Below are 21,769 nucleotides of genomic sequence, written 5' to 3' on the forward strand. Positions count from 1 at the left end.
CTGCCCTGCAGCCTTCCATTTTCTGCGAAGTTACACTCAGTAGGTAACCCTGAGGAGAGCTGACCCACATGAAGGTAGAAACAGAAACAGAAACACTAAAGCAGAGCCTTGAAGGATGCTCACTTAGGCAGCTAGGTGCGCAAAGGGTAGAGTGTTGGGCCCGGAATCAGGAAGACCTTGAGTTCAAATTTGCCCTTAGACACTTACTAGCTGTATAATCTTGGGCAAGTCACCTCAACTCCGTTTGCCCTAGTTTCCTAAACTATAAAATGGCCACCTCCCAAGGCTGTTGTGAGATAATGTATGTAAAATGGCTGGCACATAGTAGGTGCTATTATAAATGTTTGCTATCATTATTGCTATTAGTCCTTGGCCATCTCATCTCTTCTTTGAGCTTCAACTATTTTCTCTATATAGATGGGTTTAAAATTCATGCTACATAAATGCATGCATACATATTCCAGGCTCCCTATCACAATTCAGCTTCTCTGAACCATGAATCTTTTAGATGTTAAAGTGGACAAAGAATACTAGGCTGGAACAACCATTAAAGTGATTGACTCTGTGGCTGGACAGCTTACCCTTTCTCAGCATCCCACTTTCAGTTTTTTACATTTTCACAGTAATTGCATCTATTTATTATCACGCTAACTAGATTGTGAGTTCTATAAGGACAGGGACCATGTCTCATGTAATCTTAACGTATCCCCTCACTCTGAGCCTCTAGCAAAATGCTCTGCACATATTAGGTGCATAACAATTTAATATCATTTTTACTTTAAGAAATAGCATTGCCCATTGCCTGCTCCTTGGATACGATACTTATCTACTTTGACCAATCTACTAGTATTCTCATTGAACACTCAGAATTTCTTATTTAATCTTCATTACTAGACTTGCTTCCCAAGTTTTCTTCCCAAAATACAGGCTTTTGAATACAATTTACGATTTTTATTTCCCACAGTCACTTTAGTCATTATGCAAGCCTTTGGATTCTTTTCAAGACAAGTGGTATAAATGACTTTGGCATTACTTTGTCAAGTATGTATCTGTTCTTGCAGGAAGAGCACTTTAGCCAGAAGACTCGGGTTTTAGTTATTTTGTTCTTCCAGTTATTGTTGTTGTGTTTATCCTTCGTTCTCAAAGAGGGCCATGACATCAGGGAAATGATGACATGGATTGCACTTGACTTTGTTTTGAGTGAGGCAGGGCTTGCAAAGTCACCAGCCTCACTTTCTCCTCCAGAGGCATCTGGGTCCAGTGGCCTGATATTCACCAGAACAACTGGAGATGGCCGAGGATATATTGGGAGACCCTGGCCCTTTTAGGCTAAGGTCTTCTCAGGTTCTCACTTGGAGTGAGGTAAAGCCCATTCAATGAATAGGCCTCTTTAAGAAGTTAATCAAGGGATGGCCCCTTTAATGAAAAACCAACAAAAAAAGAAATCAAACTGGGAGGGGAAGACCCTTAGGGTTCCTGGCCAGAAGAGAAACAGTTACTATGTAGTATTTACATTCACTCTGTGCTAGGAGGACAGGGACCTGTTGTTCAATCTATGAGCTCAAGAGTGAGGAGTTTAAGGCTTGGTTTTTGAGAAAGAAATCTAACCAGTAAGGAAGGCTTTGGCCATCAAAATGTACCTTCCTTTGGGCACAGCATCCTCAGGTGAGGAGAGGAGGAAAGAGGAGAGGCTACTCACAGGTTGTGTTTGACCTTCATTCTTCTTCTGGTAGATGCTAGACAACTAGGTGCCTCAGTGCCTTAGGGTGCTGGACTTGGAGTCAGGAGGACCTGAGTTTGAATCTTGCCTCAGATATTTTTACTATATTGTATAACCCTGGGCAAGTCAAATAACTTCACAGTGCCTCAGTTTCCTTGTCTATAAAATGGAGCTGATGATAGCACCTACCTTGGAAAGTTGTGAAAATCAGAAGAGGTAACAGATGTATAGTATTTTACAAACCTTAAAGCACTGCGTTAATGATAGCTTTCGGATAGGGCACAGGTAGCTTGTTATTGTGGATGAGGCCTAATTAAATGTACCAAATTTTCTCTTGCATTCAGTTGCTCCACTTATTGGAATCAGCCCTGCTGTAGCCAATGTAATTGAAGGGCAGCAGCTTACTTTGCCTTGCATCTTGTTGGCCGGAAATCCCATTCCAGAACGTCGATGGCTGAAGAACTCAGCTGTGGTAAGAGCATTCTTTTGATATAAGTGTTAAAAGATATGTGATAAATGTACTATAAATTATATTTGGTAAGTTACCAAAAACATTAGCAAGTGAACATGTTTAAACAATGTGTTATTTGGGTTGGAAGATGGAGGAGATAAACAGGTCATTGAGGAAGCAAATTTGTCCCTTGCAAGGTTTTTACAAGATTGAATATAGTAAATCTCACCATTGATTTTTGCTCTTTTAAGAGAAAGAGTAAGGGAGGGAGAGAGGGAGGGACGGACGGAGGGAGGAAGAGGAAGAGAGAGAGAGAGAGAGAGAGAGAGAGAGAGAGAGAAATGCTATCTCACTAACATAAAATTAAAACACTTTAATGCCTCACATCAGCACAATATCTCTGTAAGGCCTCTACCAATGCTTTATATATTGTCCCTCCTTTGTAAGTAACTTTAGCTATTATCTTCACAAAATAAGATTAGGTCAGGAAGGGATGGTAGAAGCCATCAGATCGAATAACCTCATTTTACTTATTTTCCTCAGGTCACAGAGGTGGTAAGTGATAGAGATAACATTTGAACTCAGATCCTTTAACTCCAAAGTGAGTATGAACCACAATTCCTCTCAAAGGCATTACCTTGATTACAATTTTTTCAAATGACAGTGCCAGGATTGCTGAAAGTACTTCACTGTGGATATTTTTATTGTGATAGCAGTGTTGGATGTTCCCTCCCACCTTTTTGTATTTATTTAGTATTAAATTTTTTTCCCAGTTACTTGTAAACAACAGTTTTTAACATTTGTTTTTAAAACGTTGAGTTCCAAATTCTATCCTTTCCTCCCTCCCCATCCCCCCTCATTGAGAAGGCAAGCAATTCCATATATGTTACATATGTGTAGTCATGCAAAACATATCCACAATAGTCATGTTGTGAAAGAAAACATAGATTAAAAAACCTCAAGAAAAATAAAGTGAAAAAAGAAAAAATATTGCTTCAATCTGTATTCAGACATCATCAGTTCTTTCTGTGGGGATAGATAGCATTTTTCATCCTAAGTCCTTTCTGGTTGTCATGGATGGTTTTATTGCTGAGAACAGCTAAGTCACTCACAGCTAATCAGCCCACAATATCGCTGTTACTTTGAACCTGTTACATTTCACTTTGTATCAGCCCATGTAGGTTTCTTTTGATAGCATCCTGTCATCATTTCTTAGAGTACAATAATATTCCATCACAATTACATACCACAACTTATTCAGCCATTCCCCAATTGATGGGCATCCTCTCCATTTCTAATGCTTTACCCACAGAAAAGAGCGGCTATAAATATTTTTGTACATAGAGGTACCGTTGCTTTTTGTTTTTTATCTCTTTAGGGATACACACCTAGTAGTGGTGTTGCTATGTCAAAGGGATATAGCCCTTTCTGCATAGTTCCAAATTGCTCTATAGCAAGGCTGTCCAAATGCGGCCCGCAGGCTTATGCAGCCCACCTACAAGCATAGAAATTTACACAAATGCTTTAGGAAATGTAGCGGAGCTACGTCAGAGTTCTCGCTAAAATGGCAAATCAAAATATATTGTTTATTGTTTCAATAAAAACCTAAGGTTGGACAGCCCTGTTCTATAGAATGATAACAGTACATGAAAAAAAATATGGAACACTTCACAAATTTGTGTGTCATCCTTTTGCAGGGGCCATGCTAATCTCTGTATTCTCCCAATTTTAGTATATATGCCGCCAAAGTGAGCACCAGCATTGAATTCTTTCATTGTATTTTTGATACTATTTTACAATTCTACTTTCCAAAGCTACAATTTTTGGAGAAGTTCAAAATTTTTCCCATTTCTCTAGCAACATTTAGAATCACATCAATGACATGTAGGTAAAATATTTATTATGTTCCAGGCACTGTGCTAAGCACTGAGAATACAAGCACAAGGGAAAACAAAGTCAGTCCCTGCTCTCAAGGAATTTATATTCTAAAGGAGAAAAGATAGCATATAAAAGGGTACTGGAAGGGGCAGCTAGGTGTTGCGCTGAATAGAGTCTGAAAAACCTGAGTTCAAATCCTGGCTCAGACACTTACTGTGTGACCCTGGGCAAGTCACTTAACTCTGATTGCCTCCCCCCCCCAAATGGTGTGGAGTGTCATGAACTGTCTGAGTTTGAAGAGAACATGATGGCTGGTGTGGGTACTCCATCAAATGGAGATTCAGAGAAGAACTCATCAATCAGAGTAAGAAGTGATGGGGGAAGAGGTATTGCCTGCTCTGAAGGCTGCTGGGGCAGAGGTGGAAAAGTGCTCTGGAGTACTAGGGGCTGATCCAGGTCTTAAGAGAACTCTGAATAAAGAAATACTGTTTACATGGAATACATTTGTTACAGTATGCAGAAATTGCATGGAAGTGGATCTAAAGTATTAATTGTACCCTCAAAATTCAATGTTATAAGAAATTAGTTCGATAAATACTTTTCCCTATGTCTACCTCTTACAGTTCTATTAGAGGAAGTATAGTGATTGGAAGAAATGCAGAGATAGTGACCATTCCAATCCCATTCTGTATCAGGTCAAGGAAGGCCCTCATTGTCTCCCACCAACTGGCTCTGGTAGTGGCTTTCCTCTTATCAACACCAGATTCCCCCACTCCTGTGTTTAAGGAGAAAATGGGTTTACAAGCAACTTCCATTTCTGTAGCCGATGAGTTGACTTTACTAGAAATTGACACTTAGGGAAGAAATAGCATGACAGAAGAAGGTACTGAGAACCAGTTGCTAGCAGTCAAAATGTCAAAAACGTCTCAAAATGAAGTGCAGCAGATACCAGTCTACCCCTAAGGGATGGAGCCTCTTCACAGGAATCTCAGAAACTATCCAAGAAGATCCTGAGCTTCAGAACAAATCCTTTTAAGTAGGGCTGTGCAAATGAATGAAAATTTTCATTTAGATGGGGTTTAACTTGTGTTTCCTCTTAAATTTAGCAGTTTATAATAGTATAGGACCACAGATTTTGGACCTAAAGGACTTCAAACCTCTCATTTTATAGATAAGAAAATAAATTTAGTGATGCATGGCAGGCAGATTTTTTAACGTAAGTCATCTCTCTTGGTAAATGGAAGAACTTCTGTTTCCTAGTAAGTATTTTTTAATTTAAAAAAATTTTATACTAGTTTTGTATTGCCTGCCTGGTGGCCTAGGAGGTATAAGTATGTGCCAAATTCAGCCTCGTTCCACCCCTTTTGTTCTGTCTCATGGGCTTTTTCCTTATGGTTGCTGGATCCCTTTTGGCCCCAATTTTTTATCAAATTCCAAAACCCAACTCTGTTCACTAGATAAAGGTCACCCATTTGTACTAGAAAACCTAGGGATTCCAAAACAGGGATGAATTTTCTCTTTTTCATTTATGATTAGTCAACATCTCCAAGTGTGATGTCAATACTGAAGAAAGAAAGAAAGGAAGAAAGAAAGAAAGAAAGAAAGAAAGAAAGAAAGAAAGAAAGAAAGAAAGAAAGAAAGAAAGAAAGAAAGAAAGACATGTAGAAATGGTGGTAATAAATAGAGACAAGGAGTATACTTTTGGTTTCAATGGTAAAGGAAAACTCCTAAGAGAAGAAGGGCAAGATGGAACCTTCTCTGCAACTTATGATCTTAGAGAGTTGCCTAGAACACTGAAAAATTAAATGACTAGGTCACCCAGCCAATATGTATCACAGTCAGGACTTGAAGCCAGAACTTCCTTCCATCAAGGCCAACTCTATCCAGCACACCATGCTGCCTCTTATGCAGCCATCTAATAGCATGTCATATTTAACTAGAAACATTGGCAGCCTTTGTCTGGCATGATTCCTATCTCACTATATTTGTCTCCATTGCTTATCATGCCTATAATTCTACAGCTAATAATAACCAGATATTTTAGATAAAACATTTTAAATAATGGTTTCATAAGCTATTCAAAACACTTTTTGTTATCTCATTCAATCTTCACACAGTCCTATGTAGTAGTAGTAGTAGTAGTAGTAAATATTTATTTAGTGTCTACTATGTACTGGTGCTGAGTGCCTTACAAATACTGTCTTATTTGATTCTCACAACAACCCTGGAAGATAGTTGCTATTTTTATCCCCATTTTATATTTGGAGAAATTGAGGCAAATAGTTTCTGAGGCCATATTTGAACTCAGGTCTTCCTGACTGCAGACCCAACACTCTTTCTACTTGTGCCACATAGCTGCATATCCGTGCCATCATCTATACAGGAAGAAATAGGCCAAGAAAGGTTAAGTAATTTGCCCCTAGTTGCACAAGTGGTAAATGTATGTATGAGGTGGGATTTGAGTCTAGGCCACTCCTTACTCCAGGTCCAATACTTCAGATTAAATGGCCCTCCCTTTGCCAAAATGACTACCTCAAGAACCGCTGGCCCACAGTGTGCCAAAATAAAAATGTAATCTGCTTGTGTAGAGGTAATAAGATCTTCCATGTAGGAAAGAGCATCTTCAAGCCAAGTCTGTGTTTTTTAAGTAGAATTGGATGTGAGGTAACAACTTAAATTTACAGAAGTGTGAAACTTGACTGTCTGATAAATGTTAATGGAAATTACTTGTGAGGCATCTCATTATTAAATACAGTTGTAACTACTGTTGCACTGTGTATTTGTTCTTTCTTACAAGCAGCTTTTTTCTTTTAATTGTTTTTTGAGCAGAAAGCAAAAAGATTTTAAGAGATTTCTTGATTTTTTTAACTTCCCTAGTACCTGATGAAAACAATGTCTAAAGTTTAGAACTGGCCATGTGCTTGACTTTATTTCTTAAAATTACCCTCTTTTTTTCTCTTTAAGTTGATTCCAAATCCCTATATCAGTATTCGCAGTGATGGAAGCCTTCACCTTGAAAGAGTTCGCCTTCAAGATGGAGGCGAATATACCTGTGTAGCAAGTAATGTTGCTGGAGCTCACAATAAAACTACTAATGTCAATGTGTATGGTAAGAAATCTATTCAGTGAAATCTTTGCCCTAAATTGTTGCTAAGATGTGGGTATTATAGATTAAATTAAAGCAAATGCCAAACTAATCCCCCTTTAAAGTTTTGAAATAAATTTGCATTGTTTTTATTCTTACAGAAAGCTTTATTTTAATTTAAAAAAACTTACCATGATTAATGACTTTTCCAGACTCCCCTTTTCTACTGAGAAAATAAAAATGCTAGGGGGAGTTGGCAACTCCTGCTTGCCAAGTGCTTGTGTAAGTAGTTTCTTAATTGATAAAAGGGAACACAACTCAGAGAAAGAGAGAATGTTTAAAAATACATTGTGATTTCAGGCAAGCTGAACATTTTATACCTTCCAAAATTGCCTTTCCCTTGCTGATTGTGCAATAAGCTTGTCCTTAAGAATGACCTCCTAGTCTTCCAGAGATGGTCCGAACTTTTCACGCGGTCACTGCTTGCTACATATATACAATCCTCATGCATGTTAAACATTTTAAAGGTCACCGATTTTTTTAAATGATAGAACATTCTTTTCTATTTATTCCTGCCAATGGTTGACCTGTCATATCTCATTTATAAGTGGCTGTCTTGTAATTATTTGAGGAATTAGATTGCCTTTTTCTTTTGAGAGGTTAGCAATACTTACCAAGTTATTCGAAAATAGCTCTGGAGGAAGGCCAGAATGGAACTAAATAGCTTAAGACAAGATAGTCCATTGGCTTTAAGTTGCTATCATAGATCTGTTATCTCTTTTATATACAGTCACAACCCATCCTTACCCATTTTATGTGACTACCATCCATGTATGCCTATCACTCTTCCACGGGGAGTCTATGCAGTCCTTCTAGATCTCTTCACATTGCATGTGTACCACTGCAGCATCCAGGCAGCTCATCAATTGCTATGTGACTGGCTCATCATATAAAAAAAATATTTTTGGTGAATCCTTCTGTCTGATGACATCGTTTAGACTGCCAGTTGAAAAATAAAATACTTTGAAAATATTAGAATGGCAAGCTGGAAAGTGACCTTATGTGTCTCCTGACTTTTGGCAGAGGAATGATGGACTGGATGTACAGGATGAGACATTCATTTTACACATGACCAATGTGTTGATTTGTTTGGAGTGAGAAAATTGGTAGTGCTAGAAATTCAAAAAAAAGAAAAGAAAAGAAGAGGACATCAGGAAGATACTAAAATTACACAACTTAAAACAAAAATGTTCAAGAGGGGACACAAACAGGATGGTTTTCTTACTATTGTGTTAAATTTAGCATACCACTTAAAAAACAGAAGTGCATTGTCTCATATATAGTTTATTCTTTCATTCTTCTTTGAACAGTAAAGTGTTTGTTGATCATTATTGTTATAATAATTTTAAAGGACCTTAAAGTGACCATTGAATGTAGTGGTTTTCAATCCTTTTTGGTCTGCAGACTATTCAACTGGACAAAAACGTTTTGAGGGTTAGCAGTTTCTTGTCCCTCTCCATCAACTGGGAGTTGCTATTCCAATCTCTCCCTTTCTTTAAACTGATCTTCTTCTGGATGTGATAATGTTGATGATTATAATGAATCATTTAATTTCTAAAAATTCTTGACACAGTAAACAAATACCTTGATATTGCCATGTTATGTTTATGCAAAAGATTAATCCACAAACAAACTGAAGGGTAACTGTGATCTATATATTGAGATCAAGTGTCCTACTTGTCACTACAAGGCAGCTATTCACCATTACAAGTAAGTGATCCTCTGTTATTGTCAAAATTCTCCAAATAAAGGAATGCTCTATCTCCTTTAGTAACACATTTTAGACCAAACAGTCAGTTGAGCTAGTCAATTATTTTAAAATAGAAGTCCCCCCAATATACTTGGAATTAGTGCCTTAAATCTATAAAGCATTCTCATGACTGACTTTTTCATTTATATCAATCACATAGGCACCGCATTGGTACCTGCCTAAGCAGAATTTTCTGGTTTCACAATTTCCCTTAATCACATTTACCACCCTTCTTACAGTTGCCCAGTCATGAGATCTCTGGGCCTTACAAATAACATACCTTCAATATATAGTAGTTGAAGGAACAAATTAACAAATGAGTGCAAGTATGAAGTAAAATGAATGTAAAATTGAACAATTACTTAATAAATCTGGCTGATAGAGACAGGTTTTTCTGGATAATTTAGGGGAGGTTTTATTAATGTCCAAATTTCCTGTTATTAAAACAATTGCCTCAATTCTCTATTTCATCTTTATTTCTAAGTATTTATTTGGTAAAATGGCTTATCTAAGCTATCATGAATTGTTATACCAGCTAAGTTGACAATTCCCAAGAATATTCAGTCTGCAACTTTGTCATTTCTTTCTCTGGGGAGAAAGAATTCTTTTTATCACCTACTGTATCCTTCAGAATCTATTTTTGAATTATTTTAGGAAAATGTATGTCATTTTCTAAGCTAAATATATCTTTAAAGTTGTAACTTTGTTTAAAAAAATCAGAGTTTTCCCCTCATTTTTCATGATTAAATATGGTCCATCTTTCTGTAGTTGGGTTTCAGTCATTTTTTGATGATACAAGAGAATGTGTGCTTTCCTGTTGCATTATTTCCTTAAGATGTATTTCTTTCTTAAAGTTGAATGAGTGAATGACTTTTCTATCTTGTTTTTCTTCCTGCCTTATGGTTCCTCTCATGAGGGTCAGCTTGGGCCCTCTACATAATTAAATTTTATAATTTTATGAGGTTCTTGGGAAAGTCGATTAATCGTCATCTATTGTCCATTGACTCAGCATACTAACTTGTACTATCTGTTTCTCAGAAGCTGTTTCCTTGCTTGGCTTTTCAAATTTTCTAAAAACTATAATAATTTTAATTTGAAACAGAACCCATGAAGTTTAGAGGAGTAGATAGGACTGGCCATTGAGTCATGCCAAATTTTGATATTTGTTTTTCTTTTTAGTTCTGCCAATTATTCAGCATGGACAACAGATATTCAGCACAATTGAAGGAGTCCCTGTAAGTTTACCATGCAAAGCAAGTGGAGTTCCCAAACCAGCTATTGTCTGGTCCAAGGTAAGTATCTCATTTTAATTAGAAGAAATACTGTTACTCTGTACCTTGGACCTTTAATAGATGTGGTAGTGCTTCTTTACTACAACTTCATTGATAGGGTGTATCCTACCCTGATGTAGATATTAACACCCTTGTGGCCTCATAGATAATACTCATAAATTGCTGTTGCCAAAAAAAAAATCTATCACCTGGTGACCAAACATTTGGAAACTTTCCAAACTTAGTTAGACTAGACTTCTAATCACTGACACAGAATCCATTTCCTAGACTGTATTTGAAGCCTTTCAATCTTAATAGGATCTATTGTTTTTCATTGCATAAACATAATATGAAAAGAAAAGGGCATATCCACACCATGATGAGACATCAGTATGTGGATTTAACAGAGCGAGTCTTCTATAAAAGCAGAGGCAAAACATCAAATAAAGATTTCTTGTGTCTGTTTAGTATATATAACTAAAACATTTTAACATACGATTTCATTTCACACTCTTAAAATCCCAGTGACACTACGAACACATCGTTATTTGTATTTGATATATAATGATAAATTTAAGCATAATGTTTAGTTGGTCACATAGTCCAGTGGCAAAGCTATTCCTAGGACCTATTTCGCCTGCTCACCCATTCAGTATCCTTAAACCAAACTGATCTACTTGCTCTTCTTTTCTCCCCTTTTTCCTTGGTAGATGAGGAAAGAAAAGTCTTGGCAATACCTTGGATTCCATGTAATGAAGTAACCTGATATGTTTCTTTGCCTCCAAATCTCTGTTATGTAATAGAATGGGTATTTGTGTTAAAATAGTTAAGCTATGTATGCTTTGGGAATAGAAAGTTATATTTTTTTTGTTTTCTCCCAGATACTGTCATATCTCTATTGTCTAAACACATGTTTACACATTCATCGATATTTTTTCTATTTCATAGAAAGGAGAACTGATTTCTCCCAGCAATGCTAAATTTTCTGCAGGATTAGATGGAAGTTTATATATAGTGTCACCAGGAGGTGAGGAAAGTGGGGAATATGTCTGCACTGCCACCAATGCAGCGGGATATGCCAAAAGAAAAGTTCAACTGACAGTTTATGGTAAGAGCCTCTTTGAAGAATGTTTTTCATTGACACCTTCTGTCTTTGCCAAAACACACAGCTGTCCTTTACATAACCTTACCCAAAGACTGTACCCCTAAAGTAAGCCTTGATTTTTCCCAAAAATGTATTCTTTCTGCCAACTAAAATCTCATATAAGGGCAACTCTACCCGGCTATGATTTTGGTTTTAAGGGAGGAAAGTATATAAGCGCTTGGAAAATTTTATTATGTTTTCTCAGAGTAATATTCTCATTACACCCAACCCTTGTTCAGTAATACCAGTTAGTTAAGAGTATTAGCAAGCCAAACCTCAGTTATGTCTTGGGTTAAAGTTGTGCCCTGGAGGGCCACTTTTGCAGATGGCTTACTTTAAGACTGCATTTCAGCTGACCTTCTCTTAATCCTTGTACTAAAGCAAAAAAGTGAGAAGTCTTCTAATTGCCTTCCTATCATTTTTTCCATATTCCTCATTTAAAATGTCTGGAAACCATTAGATAACCCCTGAAATGTGGGACTATATGAAGTCTCTTTACACATCAAGTTTTGAAAATTTTAATTATTTAATAAAAATAATAGCTGACATTTCTTTGGCACTTTAAGCTGCCTAGAGGAAGTTAGGTGGAGCAGCAGATAGAGCACTGGGTCTGGAGGCAGGAAGGTCTAGGTCCAAATCTAGTCTCTGACACTAGCTCTATGACCTTGGGCAAGTTACTTAACATCTGTCTGCCTCAGTTTCCTCAGCTATAAAATGGGAATCCCAATAGCACCTGCTTCCCAGGATTGTGGTGAAGATTAAATGAGATATTTGTTAAATGCATTGCAGAGTGCCTGGCCCATAATAGGCATTTAATAAATGCTCATTCCTTCTTCTGCCTTTTAAGTTTTATAAGTAGCTTTATATATACTATTTTATTTCATTCTCTAAACCCAGAGTGGTGAAATACTACAGGTGTTATTATTCACAAATTCCTGTACTGATGCCTCATCATGGTGTAGACGTGGTTCTCAAAGGATATGCCAGGTGCATGTAAGCCTTGGCACAGTCTACCATCCTGGGAGAGCTTTGAGTGTGGTCCTGTACATGCCAAGCTCTGAATAACTTTTAAAACTTATGTTGATTATAGTTTAACTTAAAGAGAATGATAATTTAATGACAAGTGAGGCATTCCAGAATCAGCTTTCTATTAGACCACTATTTCTATTAACTTACTATTAGACCACTAATTTAATAGAGCAAGACCAAAAGAATAAAACTGAGGAAAAGATAGATTATGCAGTAAAAACAACATTGACCTAACCTAGTTAAACAAATTTTGACCCAAAGGGAAACTGATAAAAACTTATATTAATACCAATTATACAATTTTGTACTGAAGTTTAACTTGTGTGTATCAGTTGTTGATAATGCAAAAACCAAGAATGCCTAAAAACCGCATCCGTCCAACAGCACTTGTGATTTATTTGCCAAGCAAAGAGATATCGCAGCCACATGATACATTTTGAAATATAAACTTATTTGTAAAGTCATGTAGAGAAATGGAATGAAAGAGTATAAGAGCTATTGCCCCATAAAATTGAGAAACAGTAGAAGGGGAAAGTTTTTTGTTTTGTTTTTGTGTTTTAAAGCTAGGCAATAGAGCAAACTAAGTAAAGTCATTCCAACGGTGGATAAGGATGAGACTAAAAAGAAAGCAACAAATAAAATACAGTTGGGAAAAAATATGTAAGAATTTCTAAAAAAAAATTATTTGTAGCTTCAAGGACTTTTGGGTTCATAAGCCAGGAAAGGGTTTTGAGGAAATGGGAGTGTCATTAAAGAAAGCAAAGATAGAAAACCAGCTTACTAAACTGATTATTTTAAAAGGAGTTTACAAAGGAATATTTACAAAAGGGACAAATTTGTGAAGGCATTGAGGGATTCCTTATCAAGGTATTTAAACAAAAGGAAGATAGTATAGATGTAAGGGGGAAATCTAAGACTTTTATTGCCCCCCCCCAAAATAAGGTAACCAAGAGATCATCAACATATGCCTATTTTTCCACCTATATAAAATATTCATGAGAATAATCTACACATGATTTTAGGATAATCTTGATAAAACTATCAGAAAGAGAAAACTAGGCTTTTGAAAGCAATATTTGACACTGGATGACAACACAAAAACTGACTGAAAGATATAGATAATGCAGGATCCCACTGTCCTTATTTCAATTATAATAAGGTATCTCTCCTCCATGTCAAAATTATAAAAGATTCATTAAAAGATTTAACAATAGATATAGAACTGTTTGATTTCTGTTTGATTTTTAGAAAAGCAGAATAGTTGTATTCACTAAAGTGAGTATGTTCAGAGGATGAGAAGATGGATTATATTCTACCCTCCTTGTTACAGCCAATCCTGGATTGTCACCAATACAACCACACCTCATCTCTCTCCATTAGCTTCCTACACTCCTGTTTTAACAACCCAGCTAGCAGCTTCTGTGGGGGTGTAAGATTTCCCCCCCCCCACAGCCAGCACCCAGGGGGCTGCTGGCACCCAGGAGGCTGCCAGGACGCCAGGAAAGCACAGGTTCTTTTTATCTGCTTAAACAAGGAAAGCATGGTGAAGGGGTTGACCAGCTTACTTTAATCCAGCATTCAGTTAGCATACAGACAACGTTCATTTAGTTCAGGGGAAAATACCAGCATTCAGTTAGCATTCAGTTAGTTCAGGGGAGCAAAGAGACAAGCATCAAGAGACAGACCAAATACAATTTTATTCACTTACTTCAGGGGAAAAAACCAGCACCCTGAGGTTCAGAACATTCATTTAGTTCGGGGGGAAAACAAAACCAGCACCCCGAACCTCAAAACCAAAATACAAAAAAATTACAAATATCAACAGACAGACCCAATACAATTCATAGTTACCAACATCTGGGCTCGGCCCAAGAGCAAGGGCTGGCCCAGAGTCATGCTCCCCACAGCTACCGCGACAACTGGAAAAGGAAAGAGGGCTCTTCAAAATGTCCTCTCCCCTCTTATAGAGTTTTTGACATCATCAAGCACCGCCTGAATGACCAGGGCCGATTGGTTCTTGAGTTGGCCCCTCCCCCTAACGCAGACTAGGTTAACACCCAATAGGGCATGGCTCTGGAGTCAACACCTCCCCTCAGCCAGCCCCATGACTCATCACACAGGAAGTTCTCTGCTTCCAGGCATGGGTTTCTGGGCTTCCTTCCCCGGAAAAGGTTACACAGGAAGTTTTCTGCTCCCAGGCATGGCCCAGCAATGCTCAATGAGATAAACTGAGTCACTCAAAGAAAACAAAGGCTACTCTGGCTACACTCTACCCCTCAATGTTCTAGGATGCACAATCCAATCATCATTTAAATTAAATTATATATCCTAGAACATGTATGCTAACTGAATGCTGGATTAAAGTAAGCTGGGCAACCCCTTCACTGTGCTTTCCTTGTTTAAGCAGATAAAAATAACCTGTGCTTTTCCGGCATGCCGGCAGCCTCCTGGGTGCATCTTACGCCACCACAGAAGCTGCTAGCCGATTGTTAAAACAACTCCCCCACTGAACCTTCTGTTCAGCTTCACTCTGAGATACTTATCAGTCTCTTGAGGAACCTACTAACCCATAGCAGCAGCTGTACAGTTGACATTGAGAAAATCAACCCTCCTCTAGCACCCTTCTCCTTCCCTATCTAGAACACTTTGTGGCTTGTGGCAGACCCTCTCAGATAGTGGAACATTGAGTTTTGTTTTGGAGGGGACAGAGTGAGTCACACAGGATAAACAGGCAGAATGCATCCCAGACATAATGATGGTTTCTTTTCCCCCAAATTCACTTTTCTTCCCTACTTTTGTCGAGGGCACCACCATCTTAATCATTCACATATATTAATGATCTTGGTGTCATGCTAGATTCACTTTCACTGTTCTCCCATATCTAAGCATATCTTCTTGCTTCTTTCTCTAAAACATCTCTGACTTACATCCCCTTCACTCCATTTGTGCAAATACCCATTCCTAAGTTCAAGGCCTCTCAAACAATAGCTCTCCCCTAGATTATTACAGTGGCTCCCTATTTGGACATCCTGTTGCTATCCTCTCTAGATGAAAATCCACCCTCCACAGAGCCACCAAGGTGATTTGCCTATGCAAAAGATCTTATCATATCTCACACACACACACACACACACACACACACACACACACACACACTCTCAATAATGGCAATAGCCCACCTATTACCTCTAAGATAAAATATAAACTTCTCATTTGGCATTTAAATATCTTCAAAACCTCACTTCTTCCTACTTTTTCAGTCTTCTTGCACATAACTCCATTACCTTTACTCCCATCCAGACAAATTGGTTTTATTGCTATTCACACTAATGTAAAATACAAATAAAATATTCAGATATTAATGGGAAATTAAAGTATGAAACCATTCATTAAATAGGAAAATGTAAAGAGAAAGGAGATATATATTGAAAAATTTCTGCTGAACTGAAATCAGAGATAATTAATTTTTTGCTTGTTTTGTATTGTTTTTGGTGGATACCTACACACAAAGAAATATGACTCCTGCCAAAAAGTTATTCATTGACTATTGTGACCTGTAATTTAATTATCATATTATATAGCTCTCACTTAAAAATATAATAAAATAGAATGTCATGTGCTTAGCTAGCTACATTGATCAAATTAACTGAATAACAAATTACTAGCAAACAGTTATTATTTATACATCCACCCTATTTCCCAGGATATAGAGAGGTTTTTGTTTTCTTTTTTAAATGAAGCATTTAATCACAGTAATCTCACTAAAATATTGGGTAGGAAATTGAAGATTATTCAGAGACAAATGGAAGGGTAAATGGTTGGCTTGAGTAGGCAGCAGCATATTACCTATAAGGAAATGTACAAGAGAAACACTGTAAAGGATGTCATCCTAAAAATACATGATTGAAAAAGTTGTAGACATGTAGTAAGAGTGAGAGATTGTCAAAATGTTGGGTGGACCCCCTACAGCCATTGGGTAGAAATGGATGAGAATTGCATAGGATGGATAGTCATAGTTAGGTTGCATCCATGGAATACATCAGTGGAGGGAGTAGCCACATACATAAGTTTAATAGACTTATTTTATTTAATTACTTTATATATTTATTATAATATTTAAAGATGAAGAAACAGAGACTTAAAGACACTAAAAGCACTTGATAATGGCCATACAGGTAAAATGCAAACTCCTTGAGGAACTGTTTTTGCCTTTCTATGTATTCCCAATTTTAGCCCAGTGTCTAGCACATAGTGAGTACATCGATTGATTATAGCTAATAATTATCAGAAGTAGAAATCAAACCCAGGTGCCTCTTAACATTTCAAAGCCCAGTGTCCTTTCCATTGTAACATGTTTCCTCTCACCATAGTTCTGGTAAGTGATGTATGTTTTCTTTTGCTTAATTTTAAATATATTTACTTTCCTTATTAAATAAACAAAATGTATATTTTAGTAAGGCCCAGAGTGTCAGGGGATCATCAAGGACTAACACAGGATAAGCCGATAGAGATCTCAGTCACAGCAGGTGAAGATGTCACGCTTCCATGTGAGGTGAAAAGCCTGCCTCCACCCACAATTACATGGGCCAGAGAAACACAGCTCATCTCCCCATTCTCTCCCAGGTAATGAGATTTGATGTGAACTGTGTCCTGTGAAAACAGAAATTCTGAGATACTGCTTTTCTCTGATTTTCTAAATGCTTTAAAAAAATTTTAATGATTCAAATCTTGTCATTCAGGGAACTAATTACGAAATGTGATTTTACAGAGGACACATACCTTATTCTTTATTTAATTCAAGTTTAAAGGGTTATTACATAATCCTAATATTCTCCCACACCTGCGTGTTCATAAAATTAACTCCTGTTATAATGAAAGCCTGGCCAATGAACCCTCTTTCTCTGAGTCTGCATAGCCTTCTCCACTTGCCTCCAATCTAAATGGTTGTGGAGCCAGTTATGTAGAATGTCTACACATACTCCAAATCAGCTTTTCGATTACACATCATTACACCTCTCTGGAAGTAGTCCCTATCTCTTTGCACTTATGGCAGTAGGTGGAATATACTGCAAATGTCCTGAGGATGGGCATGCCCTGGCTAGGCCTCTGTTACACCATGACACTTTTATTGAAGAGTATCTGTAGTATTTTGTTATCTTAACAGCTGAAATGCCATTAGCTGAATAGTAATAGTGTATAATATACTCATTCATTTCTAGGATTTTCTACTTAATAACTTTCTAGATTATCTTTCACAAATTAAGACCCTGAAGTGTCAACATACTGTCTGGTGGCCCAACTCCACTGTATGGCCTGAACCAAATTAAAAAGTAAGAATACATAGTAAGAGAACATAGATAATGTTAAATTGTGGTCTTCTTAGTCAATATTTAGCCTGCAGAAATACTTATGTATGATTAAATTTTAGTTCCTCTATTTGAATTTGACATCACTGGACTGAAGGGTATCTGACTGGCCTTTAATTATGACATATTTGTCAATTAACGTTGATCTTCACTTTAATACAATCAACTAAAGACACTCAAATCAACAGCAAATTCTCTTGTCTTCAAGTTTGCAGATGCCAATCTCCTGTTCCCCTGAGATTTCTTCAAGATTCAGCTCAGTTGCCTGAAGTCTTCTGTGTTCTCACCACTGTTCTTCCTGCACTGCTCATATTTTCCTGCACTCTTTCAATCTTGAATTTTCTTACTTCGTTCTCTATTTTGTATTGTATTATTCACTTACGCATTTTATCCTGTTCTGTATAACTTGATCTCCTTGAGAACAAAAAGTTTTCATTTTGGTTTTTCTCTCCAGAACCAAGGACAGCGCCTTGCACTCGTAAGCTTTTAGATGTGTATTGATTTCACTTGAAAAAAAATTCAGGCAAAAGCAACCTCAGCAGATAAAAATTATCTGGATATTTATGGTCCCCTTTCCTTTTTAAGCTATGCAAACAGCTTATGACAGATGGGATATGGTTTCCATGCCATTTAAGTTGTCACAATTTTACAGGAGAGTATTAGGGAAGTTTGATTTACTTACTCTTTTAAAGGCACTGTTATGTATGCTTCGTCTCTTACAGGCACATCTTCCTTCCTTCAGGATCAATGAAAATCACTGAGACACGTGTTTCAGACAGTGGAATGTATCTTTGTGTTGCCACAAATATTGCAGGAAATGTAACTCAGTCAGTTAAATTAAGTGTCCATGGTAAGTTTTGAGACTTGAAATAAAGACAGGTTGTCCTATGTGATGTTTGTGAATTGGCAATGTTGACTTTTCTGAACTGGAAACCATGAAAGACCATTACCCTTCTTTCTTTATGCAATATCTAAAGCTTAGACTACATACAAAAGAATTACTCGGAAAATATCCAAAAATCAAAACAACTTCTTCTAGAGCCCAGAAATATTAATTTGTCCGTAGGGTAATCAGTTAGTTTATTTCAATTATCTCTCCCCACCAAAAGTGAATAGTCCAAAACTTGTAAGGCTTTATATATTACCAATTTTAATGTAAATTTCCATACTCCCTGCTTGTATTGTTCTTGAAATAAAAGAAAATGAGGAAGAGATAAATTAATTTAAGAAAATTGCTATTTATATAAGAGATGATGGAATTTAAACATATAACATTATTTTTGCTTTAAGTAAATAAGCATCTAGAAAATTAGATTTTCCTGTCCTATTAAGTATTCATTAACCACTACCTTTTAGGTAGTCTTTTGTTCTTTTTCTCTTTCTAATATATTCTACATTGAACTGCCAGAAAAAAAATTTTCTTATCAATAGTTTCATGAAATGATTTCTCTTTTCAGAAATGCTCAGTGACTTTCTGTTATCCATTGTACATAGTCTAAATTCTTCAGCTTAACATTGAAGGGATTTTGTCAAAGGCCTAATCACTCGTTCTGATTTGACTCTCTAAAATCTTTCATTCCTTTCCACTATGGCCCCTTTCTTTTATCAATGTTGTAATGACTTGTCTACTTATCTTGCCCCACCCCGATGCCTCCACTTATGGATGGCTTGTTCCTGTTAACAATCATCTCACATGTGCTATGTTTTTCAGCTTAGAATGGTATCCTTTTCACCAGTCCATGTGGCTTACTCCTTTTAAAAAATGACTCCAAATGTACAAATTCTGAAAAGTCTTTTCTAATTAACTCCACCTGACATATTATCCATCTATTTTCATCCTTTCAACACTTAGAAATTTGGTTTTATGCATCATTTTGCATTTGTGTATGACTTACATATTACTCTTTAGACATTTCCTATATATGTAATTGTTCCTTGATATATCTTACAGTGATCAAATGTTAGAGGTGAAAATGACATTAGAAATTGTCTAGTTCTTTCTCTTATTTTACAGATGAGAAAACTCATTTGGAAGGAGCACCTTGCTCATTTGTGCTAGATAGGGATAGAACCAGACTAGAATGCACATCTCCTGACTCCTAGTCCAAAGCCCTGTCCATCATATTGTGATTCTGTTTATTTTAGTATACCTGGCATTTGCTATAAATGCTTCTTGAATAAATCATTATATGTTATGAACTCATAAGTTATTCAATAAATCAGTGAAAGCACGTTAGTAATGAAAAGATAAAGGAAATAAAATTCTTTTCATCAGTCTGTATGTTAAAAACCACTTTTGAGTTATCTCATATGGAATGAACGACCCCAAATAGAATGTTTCAAATTCTTAATGCTTTTGATAGAGATAGGTTCTTATATTTTATACTAGAACTACAATATGCTATATAGTTTATAATATCAATCATTACGGGAATGTGAATCATTTAAACTTTTATTTTTGTCATCTTGACCTTTATGGCAAGGTCTCAGATAGAAAATTACTTTGCTAGGGTTCATTCTAAATAATAATGGGTGGACCATAAAATTTCTAGACATTTAGATTAGTTTAGATAAGCATCCAGGAGTTTTGATGGTTATGTGAATACATATCCTGGCATATAAATTTTGAAGGCTCCCCTGCTTGTACACATTTTCCAAGGCTCTCTTTCATTTCCAAGCAATATCAGGATCCTATGGTTTTCCAGAGTATTTAGTTGTGTCTTAGGAAAAACACCTCCTCTCATTAGTGTTCAGCATCAGTGGGGTATTTCATGCCAATGTCACATGTTTCTAATCCTTAGTCATAGGAGGAGCCCTGTGGTATACTGTGGTTCTTGTCTGTTTCCAGATTTATAGCTTCCTAAAAGATACAGTTATAATATTAGTTAAGGCCATTTAATGTTACATTTAGCAAATTGTCTTAGAATGATAAATGGTTTACTGGGTTATATACAAATGTCCTCTGTTTTTGTATTTATCATGCCATAGACCAACAATTGGACATTGATCAAGTTACATGATATTCCTCTGCTTCAAAAATTTAAATATATTTGGTTGTTTCTAGTTCCTCCAAGGATACAACGTGGCCTTAGACTTTTGAAGGTACAGGTTGGTCAGAGAGTGGACATCCCCTGCAATGCCCAAGGATTACCTCTCCCTGCACTTACCTGGTTTAAAGATGGAAATACCATGGTGATTGATGGAGTGCAGTATACCAACAGTCCAGATGGAACACTGAGCATTGACCAAGTCCAACTTTCAGATTCTGGTGTATATAAATGTGTTGCTAGTAATATAGCTGGCAGTGATGAGGCAGAGATAACAGTACAAGTTCAAGGTAATTTTTTACATAGAGAAAAGTGGGGGTTGAGAAAACAACTCAAGTATATTTAACTCATTTCTTTAAAATATTTGCGATTTTCCCATGGATATAATGTTTTTGTACAGTTCTACAGGCAGAACTGAAAGGAGTCTCTTCCATATGTAACTGGAAGAGACAAAAGCATTAGACTGTGAATCTGACATTTTTAATCTAAAAATATACTTAGTATGTTTAATATTTGAAAATTAAATCACCACGTATGACACTATAACAACAATATTGCTAGCAGCTGCTGTGGCTCTGTAAGACCAACAAGAGCACACAGAAGGGCTGCCAGCATAGGTTCTTTGATCTGCTTTTCTAAGAAAAGCAACTTTAAAGGGTTTACAATCTCACTTTAATCAAACATACATATATCATTCACTTAGTTCAGGAGGAAAAGCCAGTACTCTGAACCTTAAAGCAAATACAAACAGAAATTACAAAGAGATACAATATAAATAGATCAAATAAAAAACAATACATACATACAAACACATACAATACACAAATAAACACAATCCATAGCAATACATAGTTACCAGAGAGAAGTATCAACATCTGGGTTTTCAAAGCCAGGGGGCTCCAGAGGCTACCCAGAGTTTTGTCTGCTCAAATCACAGGACACTCTCCCAGTGAGTGAGAGTCCCAAAC

General features: G+C 36.7%; 1 protein-coding gene and 1 non-coding gene across 2 annotated transcripts in view; one reads left to right on the plus strand and one right to left on the minus strand.

The window, feature by feature from the left end:
- Positions 1-21,769, plus strand: part of HMCN1 (hemicentin 1) — a 523,850-nt gene that overhangs the window by 272,199 nt on the left and 229,882 nt on the right. The window contains exons 18-24 of the mRNA XM_036757836.1: positions 2,065-2,192; positions 7,014-7,158; positions 10,124-10,236; positions 11,164-11,323; positions 16,843-17,011; positions 18,477-18,604; positions 20,819-21,091. Coding sequence (XP_036613731.1) covers positions 2,065-2,192; positions 7,014-7,158; positions 10,124-10,236; positions 11,164-11,323; positions 16,843-17,011; positions 18,477-18,604; positions 20,819-21,091 — 1,116 coding nt within the window. The remainder of the gene's footprint in view (positions 1-2,064; positions 2,193-7,013; positions 7,159-10,123; positions 10,237-11,163; positions 11,324-16,842; positions 17,012-18,476; positions 18,605-20,818; positions 21,092-21,769) is intronic.
- Positions 3,824-3,927, minus strand: LOC118849266. Its single transcript, XR_005010318.1, has one exon. It is a non-coding gene; the product is annotated as a U6 spliceosomal RNA (small nuclear RNA).

The sequence above is a fragment of the Trichosurus vulpecula genome, chromosome 4, assembly GCF_011100635.1.
Source record: "Trichosurus vulpecula isolate mTriVul1 chromosome 4, mTriVul1.pri, whole genome shotgun sequence".
Taxonomy (NCBI): Eukaryota; Metazoa; Chordata; class Mammalia; order Diprotodontia; family Phalangeridae; genus Trichosurus; species Trichosurus vulpecula.